Source organism: Bufo bufo, chromosome 6 (genome assembly GCF_905171765.1).
Source record: "Bufo bufo chromosome 6, aBufBuf1.1, whole genome shotgun sequence".
NCBI classification, from domain to species: Eukaryota; Metazoa; Chordata; class Amphibia; order Anura; family Bufonidae; genus Bufo; species Bufo bufo.
The window spans coordinates 95,098,239-95,113,506 of NC_053394.1; the positions used below are offsets into that span (position 1 = coordinate 95,098,239).

Sequence of the window (15,268 nt, forward strand, 5' to 3'; positions counted from 1 at the left end):
GTTGTGAAAATTTTAGCAACAAAATCTGCCGTGTGTGAATGCGCCCCTAGGTGGACTAACAGAGTAATGGGTCAATGCAGAGAGAAAGGATACTCCAGAATTTTTATTTTATAAAAAATGCTAGTATTTACTATGCTGACATTTTTCTGAAATGCATAGGACTAGATTTGATCCACATTGCCACCTATAGAACTAGTGATGTCACTGGGCGCTCAGTTACAGAGGGCTAGCTTCAGATTGCTGGGGCACACTCCAGAAATTGTATATCTGCTCAATGAAACACCCAGGAGCTTCAGATCCCGTAAAAAAAAACAGACCGGAGGTTACAATTGTATAGTGGAAGTTCACAACTGCAAGCACCTTAAGGGGGTCTCCTATTTCCATACAGGACTGGATAAGGCCGGGTTCACATCGACATTGAATTCCATTATAGGTTCCGTTATAACAGAGTTATAACGGAATATAACGGAATTCTAGAACGGAATGCAAAACAGAACCCTTTTTTGTTTTGTTCCGTCCTATTACATGCCTATGGAGGCACATAACGGTTCAGTTTGTTTCCGTTATACATGACGACAGGACTATTTTTTCCGTCATATATAACGGAAACAAACGGAACTGTTATGTGCCCCCATAGACATGTATTAGGGCAGAGCAAATCGAAATGCCTCTTAAAGGCTTCCTTTATGCATTCCGTCCTAGAATTCCGTTATATTCCGTTATAACGGAACCCATAACGGAATTCAATAACGCCGATGTGAACCCAGCCTTAGCAGTACTAATCATGGTAATTATTGGTTCCTCTCTCTTCATAGAATATCCCCGTCAGTTTATCATAGATCAGGGGGTTGGAGAGCTTCTAGAACAGTATTGGGTAGTTTGAGCAGACGCATTAGACTGTTTTTTAGAATTGTACTTGCAGCGGACCGGACCGCAGGGGCAGTATGTGAGTGCACGGTGGGCTGATGGAGGTAGTAGTCATACTCATGGTTTTGCAGCTCCCTGGGTCGGCGTGCAGTGCTGAGGAAGACAGCACTAAATCCTCCGGGGCACTCTCTATTGCAGGGAACACCTGCCAAATGGAAGTTGAGGTGCCCTTGATGGTAATGGGTATGCTTAGGGTGCTTTGGTGGCTGGGCCCCTGTGTTCGTGATGCCAGCACCGTGAGGTGCAATTAGGAGATGATGTGGAATAAGTAGACCAAGTTTCTTAACAAACTCCCAGCACTTTACTGAAGCTGATCCAAAGGTCATCAATGTATGCATTTACAGCAAGGCAGCTTTTACACTGATTCAGATTAGTTCCCAGAAGTTGCATAAGGGGCAGTTTTCTATGAAAATCAATCTTTCTCCCTTGTTTCTCCAGGCTGGAGGGATGGACTATCTCTGCTGTACTGTATAATCATATACTTCTGTATCCTCTCTAGGAATACTATATTCTGACAGATGGCCTTTCTGTCCTTGGTTATGGTGGGCAGCTTGTAGCTTAGAATCTCTCCACCTAATGCAAAGGAGACTAGAGCCTGATAAACGACAGTTACCTTCCTTTGCCAATATTCTCACTCCCTCTCTGAGTTGCCTGGTTCTTCTGTAATCTTTCCCTTCTATGGGCTGGTACATGGAACTAACTTTGGAGTTTTTGTAACTCTCCAAGATGGCTGCTGAGGTGCAGCTTTGTCCTCAGACATTACACACACACTGACCTCCTTCTCCTCTGTACTGCGTGCAGGGCAGAGTCAGCCCTGGGAGGCTTGTTAAAACCTCCCCTTTCCGATGCAACTTTATTGGAACTCATATACAAGCGCAATTTACATGAAACACAATCACAGTATTATTAAGCAGTGTGTTTCAGAACACTGCATCCTCTTCATATTGTGTTTTGTGGATGGCAGTACTGAAATGTATCTGCAGCACTACTTTAGGGATAGTAGCAGCACCAGCGAGATAATTTGGCATTTTTGAAAGTATTTACTAATCTAGACATGGCAGGAGAGGTGACAGTGCCTCTTTAAAAAGATACCAATAACTTTCCTGGCTGTTGGAGTTACAGCTGCTGTGATACAGGAATCAGAAGTTAATGCTCAGTTTATTACCCCTAAGAACAGTTATTTCAGTCGTAACAAACAACTGCTCATGTTTCAGGTTATCTGGCTTGTCTAAAGCTCCGCTGACTCAGCCGACCCAGAAATAGCTCAATGACATGCTGGGTAAAGCACAAAATCATCGCTTGTAATATCACTGCCTGATTTATTTCAACGGAGCACCTTCTCTTCTTGTGCACCAGAGGGGATGTGCAAATGGTTTGTTCTTTACTGTAATGTTATTGAATGTTATGGTATGTTTTTCAACTAGTATAGCCATTTATGGGTGGCACGGTCAAGGGTTAATAAACCTGACTCAGCCCTTGCAGGTTGTAAGTAGGTGGCTGGCTCCACCCTTAGGGAGTTCTAGTGAGAGTTCAGAGAGGGAGGAAGTGGTGCCTTATGCTCCCTCTTCTCAGGCCAAAAATGCACCAGAAACTGATTTCTGTGTGAATTACTAAAAGATCGACAGAAAGAGAGAAAGAGGCAAACTCAAAATCTACATGGTCGATGATTGGAGTTAGTAAGGTAATTTTTTTCCTGTTTGAATTCTAAGGAATCGGATTCTGCATTGCTTCTAGGGAAGAATACCTCCATAATACAGTATCGTATGGAGGTACATAATGAGGGAGTACGGATGGCCTATGACTTTGCAGTATCGAAATGTAGGGAATCTATGTGCCACCACAAAGATTGGACTATTTGTCACGACCGCTAGCCCAGCAGCAGTCGTGTCGCACCAGACGGAGGGGAAGGGGGACCCTTATCTACGGATGGGAAATAGAATGGCCACCCCTGACTAACCCTAAGCTGGCACCTGTCTGCCCTGATACCCTAGACGGGGTGTGAACCCGTGCGGCGAGCAGGATGCCTAAACCGTCAGTCGCCCTAACAAGACTGGACTGGGGAAAGGCCGATCGGAGCGCTAGTCACCATCACTCACGTCTAGGAAAACAACAGGGGAAGACAGCAACAAACAAACAACAGCAGAGATAGACTTATCCAGTCACGAGCAGAGAAGGCGATCCCAAACACGACAGTCCACGCCGGACAAGTGCTCCACAGCAACACCATCAAACGATCTCCTTCCAAGGTCAGAGTAGCACTGGAAGTAAGGACTATATCTGGCAATGACTGCAAGTGAAACTGAAACTAATACAGTAGCTGGGAGTGGCAGACAGGACTCACCTGAGAAGGATGCCTATAAACTCCCAGTCGGGACAAAAAGGTTCACAAGGCAAAACCCAGATGACATACCCTGAACCACGGAGCAAACTCACAAGCTATCGCGAGTAGCAAGTCGCTGCGACCTTCTCCTCCCAGACCTGTCTGGATCAGTCACAGTCGTGACAGTACCCCCCTTTCTACGAGGGGCCCCTGGACCCTCAAGACCAGGCCTCTTCGGATGGGAGCTATGAAAAGCCTGAATCAGTCTGTCCACTTTTATCTAGTCACGAGCAGAGAAGGCGATCCCAAACACGACAGTCCACGCCGGACAAGTGCTCCACAGCAACACCATCAAACGATCTCCTTCCAAGGTCAGAGTAGCACTGGAAGTAAGGACTATATCTGGCAATGACTGCAAGTGAAACTGAAACTAATATAGTAGCTGGGAGTGGCAGACAGGACTCACCTGAGAAGAATGCCTACAAACTCACAGTCAGGACAAAAAGGTTCACAAGGCAAAACCCAGATGACATACCCTGAACCACAGAGCAAACTAACAAGCTATCGCGAGTAGCAAGTCGCTGCGACCTTCTCCTCCCAGACCTGTCTGGATCAGTCACAGTCGTGACACTATTATAATGAGATGAGTGAAATGATTCTAGACACATCAAACTTTTTAAAAATTTCCTTTAAAAAAAAAATTTGGATTCCAGAGAATCTGAAACGTTTGCAATTTGTTTTGGACGACTCACTCAAAATGGTGGCCACTGATTTACAGGTCAAAAGACAGGGAAGAAGGCATCTGCTATGAAAAATTTATAATTTTTTTGACAGTTTTTAATATAAAAATTGACAGTGAAGTGTTTTAATAAACCACCGGCTGCCATCCGTTTACCCATAACCATATACTGTATGTTGCTGTCTCTTTCACACATTTTCTCACATTACTAATGCTACCTTGGTGAGGGTTTTTATACATTTCTAGGAGACCTCAGAGTGTTATATACTTTTCAGGGCACTTGGGGCACTTTTGATTCGGGTCAAATTTATTCGAACCCCGATCGAATCTACAAGAAATTTGATCATGTCTAATCAGGCAGTGATATAGTATTCACACTCGCATCTTGCTTCTATTTCAATGTAAGTATTAACTAAGGCTACTTTCACAGTAGCATTAATATTTTCCGGTATTAAGATCCGTCATAGGGTCTCAATACTGGAAAAAACGCTTCAATTTTGTCCCCATTCATTGTCAATGGGGACAAAACCTAACTGAACAGAACGGAGTGCTCCAAAATGCATTCCGTTCCGTTCTCATGCTGGAGAGCAAATCGCAACATGGTTGTATTATCAGTAACGGAAGCGTTTTGCTGAACCCTACCGGATCCAGCAAAAATGCTAGTGTGAAAGTAGCCTAAGGGCTCATGCACACGACCGTATGTATTTTGCAGTCCGTTTTTCACTGATCCATTGTTCCATATCTGAGGGTTTTTTTTTCTCTAAGTCCTCTTCCCTTTCCGTTATTCCACAAAACATATCCGTATGGTTTCCATATGTGAAACAGTAAATTATTAATCACCAAACACATGAGCAATATGGGCTGGGCATAGCATTTCTACAGTATGGATCTGCAAAATACGGATGACATACGGATGACATACGGATGACATACGGATGTGTTCCGTGTGCATTCCGTATTTTTTGTGGACCCATTGACTTGAATGGGGCCTCGGACCGTGATTTGCGGACAGTAATAGGACATGTACTTTTTTGCGGAACGGAAATACGGAAAGGGAATGCACACAGAGTACCTTCCGTTGTTTTTGCAGACCCATTGAAGTGAATGGTTCCACATACGGTCTGCAAAAAAAATGGAATGGAAGCGGAAAGAAAATACGTTTGTGTGCATGAGCCCTTAGTCCTACAGAGGATAGAAAGGAAGGCTTCACAATTTATTGGAGCTTTGCCATTTACTGCAGTTAGTACCGACAGCTACCAATACAGATTATGACAGATGCCGATGAATCCTTTTACATAATTACATAGTTACATAGTTGATACGGTTGAAAAAAGACATAAGTCCATCAAGTTCAACCAAGGGATAGGTGGGGACGTGAATCCCAGAAGGAATTGAGACTCAGATTTCTACACGTTTTCATAAGCATTAATGTTGTTTACTTTTATGAATTCATCTAAACCCTTTTTAAAACTATCCACTGTTCCTGCTGTGACCACGTCCTGAGGAAGTCTATTCCACAGATTCACAGTTCTTACAGTGAAGAAGCTTTGACGCTTCTGGAGACTGAACTTTTTCTTCTCCAGTCGGAGGCAGTGCTCCCTTGTCTTTTGAGCGCATTTTACATGGAACAGTTTTTCACCGTATTTTTTGTATGGCCCATTTATATATTTGTATAGGTTAATCATGTCCCCCCTTAGACGTTTCTTCTCAAGACTAAATAAATTCAATTCTTTTAATCTTTCTTCATAACTAAGACCCTCCATGCCCCTTATCAGTTTAGTCGCTCTCCTCTGTACTATTTCCAGCTGTAGTGCGTCCTTTCTATGTACTGGTGCCCAGAACTGAACTGCATATTCCAGATGAGGCCGCACCAACGCTTTGTAAAGTGGTACTATTACATCCCTGCTCCGCGAGTCCATGCCTCGTTTAATGCATGAGAATATCCTGGTGGCCTTAGAAGCAGCTGATTGACATCGTATGCTGTTATTTAATCTACCATCCACAAGAACACCCAAACCCTTCTCTATAAGTGACTCTCCCAGTGTTACATCACCTAGGACATATATAGCACAGAGATTATTACTACCAAGATGCATAACTTTACATTTGTCCACATTGAACCTCATTTGCAAAGTTGATGCCTAATCACTCAGAGTGTTCAAGTCAGCTTGTAGTATATGGACATCTTCCATAGACTGTACAGTTCTTCACAGCTTAGTGTCATCTGCACAAATAGAAATGGTGCTATTAATCCCATCCTCGATATCATTATTAAATAAATAAAATAATAAAGGGCCCAGCACTGAACCTTGGGGTACACCACTTATAACCCGGGACCATTCTGAATAGGAATCATTAACCACAACTCTCTGGACACGATCCTTCAGCCAGTTTTCAATCCAATTACAAACTATACTTTCAAGCCTATAGGTCTATAATTACCTGTGAAGGACCTTGATCCTTTTTTGAATATGGGCACCACATTTGCCTTGCACCAATCACTTGGCACTGTACTAGTACCTAGAGAATTCTTAAAAATTATAAACAGTGGCAAAGCAATGACTGAACAGAGCTCTTTAAGCACCCTTGGGTGTAATCCATCTGGACACGGAGCTTTGTTCACATTTACCTTATTTAACTTGTCTTGGACCATATCTACAGTTAGCCAATTGAGTATATTACTGGATGTACTAACAGCCCCAGCACCACAGATATCAGCTCCTTTCTCTTCTTTTGTATATACAGAGCTAAAAAAACATTTAGTAACTCTGTCTTTTCCTTATCTTCAGTGACTACCCCCCCTTTACCATTATTTAGTGGACCTACCTGCTCAGACCTAGGTTTTTTAGCATTTATATATTTAAAGAATATTTTGGGATTTGTTTTACTCTCTTTTGCTACCTGCTGTTCGTTTTGTATTTTTGCTAATTTTATCTCCTTTTTTACAGTTTTTATTAAGCCCTTTGTATTTTTAACCTCTTCTGGACATAGGGCGTACAGGTACGCCCTGATGTCCCTGTATTTCCGATCACCGCCGCTATGTATTTCCGTCTATGTATTTCCGATCACCGCCGCTCGGCGGGCGGTGATCGGAACCCGGTGCCTGGGGGGGGGGTGCGGCAGTGCGGGCAGGAGGGCCGCGATCATCAGGGCGGTGCTGGGGGGGCGGGCATCTCAGGATGGCCGAGCGGTTTGCAGAGTGTCAGCACATTGCTGACACTCTGCTTGAAATGCCTGACATCTGTGCTGGCACAGATGTCAGGCGTTTAACCCCTTCTTTATGGAAGAGGTTAACAGGGAGGGAGCTCCCTCCCTCTCCCACCCTCTCCCATCGGGGGCTGCTGTGCCTTTTCAGCCCCCGATTGGAGGGCCCCCCTCCCTCCCCATCACCCACTGCTCTGTTGTGGCAGCGAGTGATTCAGCCCCCAATTGGAGGGCCCCCCTCCCTCCCCATCACCCACTGCTCTGTTGTGGCAGCGAGTGATGGTTACCATGGCAACCGGACGCCTTCACAGGCTTCTGGCTGTCCATTGTGCTGATCAGAGGCTGTCCATGTGCTGATCAGACTTCTGCTAAAGGCTATATAGTGTACTGTACTGTATTATACAGACATCAGACCCACTGGATCTTTAAGAACCAAGTGGATCTGGGTAAAAAAAAAAATTTTTTAAGTGAATAAAAGTAAAAATAAAAAAACACATTTATCACTGATTAAAAATCCAAAAATAATATTCCCTACACATGTTTGATATCACAACGTCCATAACGACCTGATCTATCATGTTACTTTCCCCGCACGGTGAATGCCATAAAAAATAAAAACTATGCTGAAATTGAAATTTTGCCCACCTTACTTCCCAAAAAAGGTAATAAAAGTGATCAAAAAAGTCGTATGTACGCCAAAATAGTACCATTAAAACCGTCACCTCATCCCGCAAAAAATGAGCCCCTACATGAGAAAATGGCCGAAAAAATAAAAAAAACTATGGCTCTCAGACTAAAACATGACTTTTTTGTTTCAAAAATGCTTTTTTATGTTAAACGTAAAAAAAAAGTAGACATATTAGGTATCGCCGCGTCCGTAAGAACCTGCTCTATAGAAATACCACATGACCTAAACCCTGAGGTGAACACCGTAAAAAAATAAAATAAAAACAGTGTCAAAAAAGAAATTTTTTGTTACCTTACATCAAAAAGTGTAATAGCAAGCGATCAGAAAGTCATATGCACCCCAAAATAGTGCCAATCTAACAGTCATCTCATCCCGCAAAAATGATACCCAACCTGAGACAATCGCCTAAAAACTGAAAAAACTATGGCTCTCAGAATATGGAGACAATAAAACATGATTTTTTTTTGTTTCAAAAATGATATTATTGTGTAAAACCTAAATAAATAAAAAAAGGTATACATATTAGGTATCGCTGCATCCGTATGAACCTTATCTATAAAAATAGCGCATGATATAACCTGTCAGATGAACGTTGTAAATAATAAATAATAAAAACTGTGCCAAAACAGCTATTTTTTGGCAAATTTTCCATTTTAATCCTTTTTTTCCCGTAACAAAGCAAGGGTTAACAGCCAAACAAAACTCAATATTTATGGCCCTGATTCTGTAGTTTACAGAAATGCCCCATATGTGGTCGTAAACTGCTGTATGGCCACACAGCAGGGTGCAGAAGGAAAGGAATGCCATATAGTTTTTGGAAAGCAGTTTTTACTGGACTGGTTTTATGACACCATGTCCCATTTGAAGCCCCCCTGATGCACCCCTAGAGTAGAAACTCCAAAAAGTGACCCCATTTAAGAAACTACACCCCTCAAGGTATTCAAAACTGATTTTACAAACTTTGTTAACCCTTTAAGTGTTCCACAAGAGTTAATGGCAAATGGAGATGAAATTTCAGAATTTCAATTTTTTGTTACCTTGCCTCACAAAAAGTGTAATATAGAGCAACCAAAAATCATATGTACCCTAAAATAGTACCAACAAAACTGCCACCTTATCCCGTAGTTTCAAAAATGGGGTCACTTTTTTGGAGTTTCTGCTCTAGGGGTGCATCAGGGGACTTCAAATGGGACATGGTGTCTAAAAACCAATCCAGCAAAATCTGCCTTCCAAAAACCAAATGGCGTTCCTTTCCTTCCGCGCCCTGCTGTGTGCCAGTACAGCAGTTTACGACCACAAATGGGGTGTTTCTGTAAACTGCAGAATCAGAGTAATAAATATTGAGTTTTGTTTGGCTGTTAACCCTTGCTTTGTTACTGGAAAAAATGGATTAAAATGAAAAATTTGCCCAAAAATTTTAATTCTGAAATTTTATCTCCATTTTCCATTAAATCTTATGGAACGCCTAAAGGGTTAATAAAGCTTGTAAAATCGGTTTTGAATACCTTGAGGGGTGTAGTTTCTAGAATAGTGTCATTTCTGGGTGGTTTCTATTATGTAAGCCTCACAAAGTGACTTCAGACCTGAACTGGTCCTTAAAAAGTGGGTTTTTGAAAACTTCAAAAAAATGTCAAGATTTGCTTCTAAACTTCTAAGCCTTGTAACGTCCCTAAAAAATAAAATGTCATTACCAAAATGATCCAAACATGAAGTAGACATATGGGGAATGTAAAGTAATAAAAAAAATTGTAGGTATTACTATGTATTATAGAAGTAGAGAAATTGAAACTTGGAAATTTGCAAATTTTAGAAAATTTTGGGTAAATTTGGTATTTTTTTTATAAATAAAAATGAATTTTTCTTTACTGCATTTTACCAGTGTCATGAAGTACAATATGTGACAAAAAAACAATCTCAGAATAGCTTGGCTAAGTCACAGCGTTTTAAAGTTATCACCACATAAAGTGACACTGGTCAGATTTGCAAAAAATGGCCTGGTCCTTAAGGTGAAATATGGCTGTGTCCTTAAGAAGTTAAAACGCTCCAGCTGACCCCTCATATTTTTTAAATGCCCTTTTTTTGTCTTTTATTGCCCTTTTACAGTGCCCAGAGGTTTCATTATCGTCTATTTCCTATTACTTTGTAGCATTAACATAGTCTGTGGCTCGTTTGACATTTTTTGTTGCTTCACCTCCCCAAAAAAAAAAAAAAAAAGTGATCAAAAATTCAAATACACTCCAAAATGGTATCAATAAAAAGAACAAATAGTCCTGTAAAAAAATGAGCCCTCATACAGATCCATAGACACAACTATAAAAAAAAGTTATAGAGGTCAGAATATGGCAATCCAAATAAAAAATAAAAAAAAATCTAAAGTTTTTATTTTTTTCAGTATTAACACAAGAAAAAACATATATCGTGGTATTTTTGAAATTGTACTATTGTGTAGAAATAAGTTGAAATGTTGGTTTTACCTCATAGGGGACGCCATAAAAACAAAACCCAGAAAACTGGCAGAATTGTTTTTTTTTACCCCAATTCCACCCTATTTGGAATTTTTTTTCCAGCTTCCCACTACATGTATAGTAAATGGTGTAATTAAAAAGCACAGCTTTGTCCTGCAGAAAACAAGCCCTTATATGGCTATGTAAAGGCAGAGAGTGAAAAATGAAAACGCAAAAATAGAAAATCGCTGGGGCTGAAGGTGTTAAAAAAAAAGTGACAGGTCCTCTTTAAAAATTTATTTTCTTTATTGTGCTCCTTATGTTTTTTACACTTCACTGTGCAGAATTTGCCATACAAAGACACAAAATGGAAGCTGAGCTCTGGGAATACAAAGTATACAAAAGGAAATACTGACCTGCTGGAAGTAAACTATATGTACACTTCCAGAAGATTTAGTAGTGCAGCGAGAGATGAGCAGCAGTTAAGTTGTCGAAAGTAGATGTGGTGAATGTAGTGTACTATCTGTCTCTGTCTGTCTATGTGTCCGTCTAATCTTACACAAGTTTGGTGGTGTTCCAGGGACATATATATATAAAAATAAAAAAAAGGTGAGGGGCAGGTTATTAAAATAACAAAAAAATCTGTAGTATTAATAGCCGCTGCTGCCATTCTGTCACTGCTGTAGTCCCCGCTGCTCTGCACTTCCGGTTCTGGCATGACACAGCCAGAAACATTAGGACAGCACTTTTTAGCCAATCACTGGCTTTAGCAGTGACCAGCTGCAGTCATTGTTTGGCTGAATTGGCATATCCTAACATTTCCGGCTGTGTCATACCCGGACAGGAAGTGAAGAGAAGCAGGGACCAGAGAAGCCAGGCAGAATTGGTGGAGGTAAGGACTGATTCTTTGTTGTTTTTAACAAGTTCTGGCCCCTTTAAGGCTGAGTTCACACGGGCGAGATTTCCGCGCGGGTGCAATGCGGTAGGTGAACGTATTGCACCCGCACTGAATCCGGCACCATTCATTTCAATGGATCTGTGTACATGAGCGTTTTTTTTCACGCATCACTTCTGCAATGCTTTAAAATCGCAGCATGTTCTATATTCTGCGTTTGTAACGCAGGACAGGCCCCATAGAAGTGAATGGGGCTGCGTGAAAAACGCATTGCATCTGCAAGCAAGTGCGGGTGCGATGCGTTTTTCACTGATGGTTGCTAAGAGATGTTGTTTGTAAACCTTCAGTTTTTTATCACGCGCGTGAAAAACGCATCAAAACGCATTGCACCCGCGCGGAAAAAACTGAACAACTAAACGCAATCGCAGACAAAACTGACTGAACTTGCTTGCAAAATAGTGCGAGTTTAACTGAACGCATCCTGAGCCAATCCGTCACGCCCGTGTGAACCCAGCCTAAATAAAATAAATAGAAGAAAAAAATCTCAGCAGAAAACCTCTTTAATACAAATCAGCATTTAAACAGCCTGCAATATTAGCAGCATGGTATTGTTTAGTGTACTTTCAGAATATTGCAATAGGTTTCCTTACAGAATGGAAGATTCCAGTGCTCATGTAACACTAGGTAAGGGGAATATATTTGTACCTGCTCAATGTTTTCTTGTTGAGCTCGATCTGCAGTTAACTTCTGAAAATTCCTCAATATATATAATAATAAATCATTACACAGGTTCTGATCCTTCTGAAAATTAGGGCTGAATGGGACCCTGAAAATACAATATGAAGTAATTAAGCCAAATTCAGACTATTTAAGTAACAATTTTATCCTTCCATTTCCCGCAATATGAAGAAAGAGTTAAGGTCTACTCTTGAATCTCAACAAGGGACGCGTACAGGGTCGGACTGGCCCACCAGAGTACCAGAGGATCCTCCGGTTGGCTCATGCTCTGACAATAATGGACCCCTAATAAATCAGGGCCATTAAGGTGCTATGTACACAGAGGATGGGCCCTCAGATTAATTTCCTCTGGTGGGCCCTAGAGACTTCAGTCCAACGCTGGATGTGTATACATTACTGTATTTTTCGCTTTATAAAACGCACTTTGTTTTCCCCCAAAAGTGGGGGGAAAATGGCAGTGCAACTTATAAAGTGAATGGTGCAATTTTTACATTGCTGACACTGATACATCGCTGGCCAATTTGCTGCACAGCGTGGCCTGCGATGTATCAGAGCTCTATCATGCGGGGTGAGAGGGGGAGCTGGAGGCCGGCAACTGCTGCTGCACTCGCGGCGGGGCCCAGTGGAGTCACTGTACTCCATTACATCGGGCCCCGCACACAGCAGTCTTCATATGCAAAGTCTAGTCATGTATAATCCTCAAACAGTGGCTCTGCTTTGTTAAACTACGGTAATCGTCTGTAGTAGTACTCACTATCAAACTAGCAGGCAGGCCGGCAGCGTAACTTCACTCACTCTGTCATGCTACTCACACTTCAATAATAAAACTGGCAGAGCAGGAGCGTGACTGAGCGAGTGACGTTACGCTGCCAACCTGCCTGCCTTCACATATGAAGACCCGGTGAAATGGGGGTCACTATTTACACAGGGGCATAAGAAGATACACAGGGGACCAGCATAAGATGCTATATATGTGTCATACACAGATCCCCCCCATAACAGTGTCATCCACAGATTCCCCCATAACAGTGCCATCCACAGATATCCCCATAGCAGTGTATTATCCACAGATCCCCCATAACAGTATTATCCACAGATCCCCCATAACGGTGTCAACCACAGCTCCCCCATATCATTGTGTCATCCACAGATCCCCATAACAGTGTCATCCACAGATCCCTATAACAGTGTCATCCACAGATCCCCATAACAGTGCGTCATCCACAGAGGTCCCATAACAGTGTAATCCACAGATGCCCCCATAACAGTGCGTCATCCACAGATGCCCCCATAACAGTGCGTCATCCACAGATCCCCATAACAGTGTCATCCACAGATCCCCATAACAGTGTCATCCACAGATCCCCTCCATAAAAGTGTCATCCACAGATCCCCCATAATAGTGTCATCCACAGACCACCGTAAGTTCAAAACCCACCAAAAGCACACCTCAAAAACGTAGGCGTATCATCAGGTGCATCTTATAAAGCGAAAAAAATATGGTATATTGTATACAGAAAAGAAATAAGTAGTGCTGGCATAAGGATAGACCATCAATATAAAATCTGTTTAAGTAGACTTGTAGGGTAAAATGGCAGACAACTAGGAGATGGAGAATAAAGGAGCTTCATTATATCGCAGTGTTCCACTCCAGAGTTGAGGTACACTGCAAAGTGCAAAATAATGTATATCTGTGTAAAACGTATATTTACTGTAGTTTGTATGCACAAGGTATTGATAGGTCATATCCACAGCCACCACTAGATGGCTGCTGTCACCCACTGTATTTTGAGAGGGAGGAACATTCTAAAGCAGGGTTGCACAACTGTTAGAGATGTGTGAATTTTATTCTATATTTTTTGTATCTCTAGGACTGTAACTGGTTAATCTTAAGTTGTTACAAACTTCTTCTTATTTCAGGAGCCTCCCCCCTCCCCTTTCTGCTGTTAGTTGAGCTCTGTCTATGCAAGGCTATGAGGAGAAGAAGGGGGGGGGGGGCAGAGAACTGTGCTGTGGGCAGAGTTTGTCTTCTATCCCCCCACAGATGCTTTGAAGAAGATGTGTGCACTGTGAAAGGATGCTAAATCCAATCCCTTGGCTGGATGAATATGATACACACATATTACTCACTGCCTATAGAAGAACGCCTCTTTGAAGTGTCATATATGACGTGTGCAGTATTATTGTTAGGATAGACGCCATTACAACATGGCGACGATAACCAGATGTTTACATTAGTTCACATTCCAAAGTAGTGCACAGTGCGCAGATGCTAGAGTGTTATCTCTTCTTCTCTTATCTCTTCTTCCTTTTAAGCCAATGAAATAATGCCTGGGCCTCAGAAAGTACTGCCCTTTTCTGAAGATGTATATACCGCTTACTTTCTGTAATAAAGTAGAGATTGCATTGACCATCTATGTGTCAGCGTCTAGTCTCTCAGCCATGCGTGGATATTAAACCCTGGGGGTACTTTGATTCGGAGCACCAGAGTGTATCTTAAAGGCTTTAATTAAAAGCCGCTTTGTCAATTGGCACCCAACGTGGGGCCCCAAGGTGAAGGGAGCATCAACAGCCGACACACAAAAGGGCCCAGGACTTGACGAACGGCAGAGAGGAGATGGTCGGCTTTAATAGAATGGTAAGAAAACTCTTACCCGCCTTTCTGCCATTTAGTTCGTCACTTCATGTTGGCTTAGTCTGCTGTGAGGTGGTACCCATGTAAGTATAGTAGTCGGCTAATATGCTGAAAGCCTGGGGTCCATAGAACCATAATCTGAATTGATAGATCACTCTGGTGTGTATATGTGTTTATGTGTGTCAGTATGGTCCGAGGAGTGAATTGAGCATGGACAGTAAGACCACAGACAAAGGGAGGGGACAGTAACCTCCTGGTTTGGAAGGGGGCGCTGTAGCGCCGAGGTGTGGGACAAAGTAAACTCCGGCTGACCTGGCAGGAAGACGCGTGGATTCGCCTGACCCCCAAGGGGGAAGACTGCGGAGATATTCTCCACCTGATCTGACCCCAGGAAGATGCGTGCAGAGCCGCCTGACCCCCGGAGAGGGGAAAACGTGCGGGGAGTCCCAGCTGACTAGTCAGACATGATAGTCAGATTTGAGCCAACCAGAGGGGAGGGTGAATCCTTTGTCTGTGGAGGAAAGGGTTAAAGGTGCCTCTTTACTCCTCTGTTTTGTGTGCGTCAGTCTGAAATACTGCTGTTGAAATGGGCCAGTCCCAGTATTATGAAGAAGGAGAAAATACAGCCCCTAGCTAGTAGCGAGGGAAGAGGGAGATTATAGGATGTGATATTAATGG

At 42.4% G+C, this 15,268-nt stretch overlaps 1 protein-coding gene across 1 annotated transcript in view; it reads right to left on the reverse strand.

Moving 5' to 3' along the window:
- Positions 1–15,268, reverse strand: part of LOC121005551 (protein FAM13A-like) — a 77,805-nt gene that overhangs the window by 25,510 nt on the left and 37,027 nt on the right. Inside the window, exon 5 of the mRNA XM_040438325.1 lies at positions 11,923–12,043. Coding sequence (XP_040294259.1) covers positions 11,923–12,043 — 121 coding nt within the window. The remainder of the gene's footprint in view (positions 1–11,922; positions 12,044–15,268) is intronic.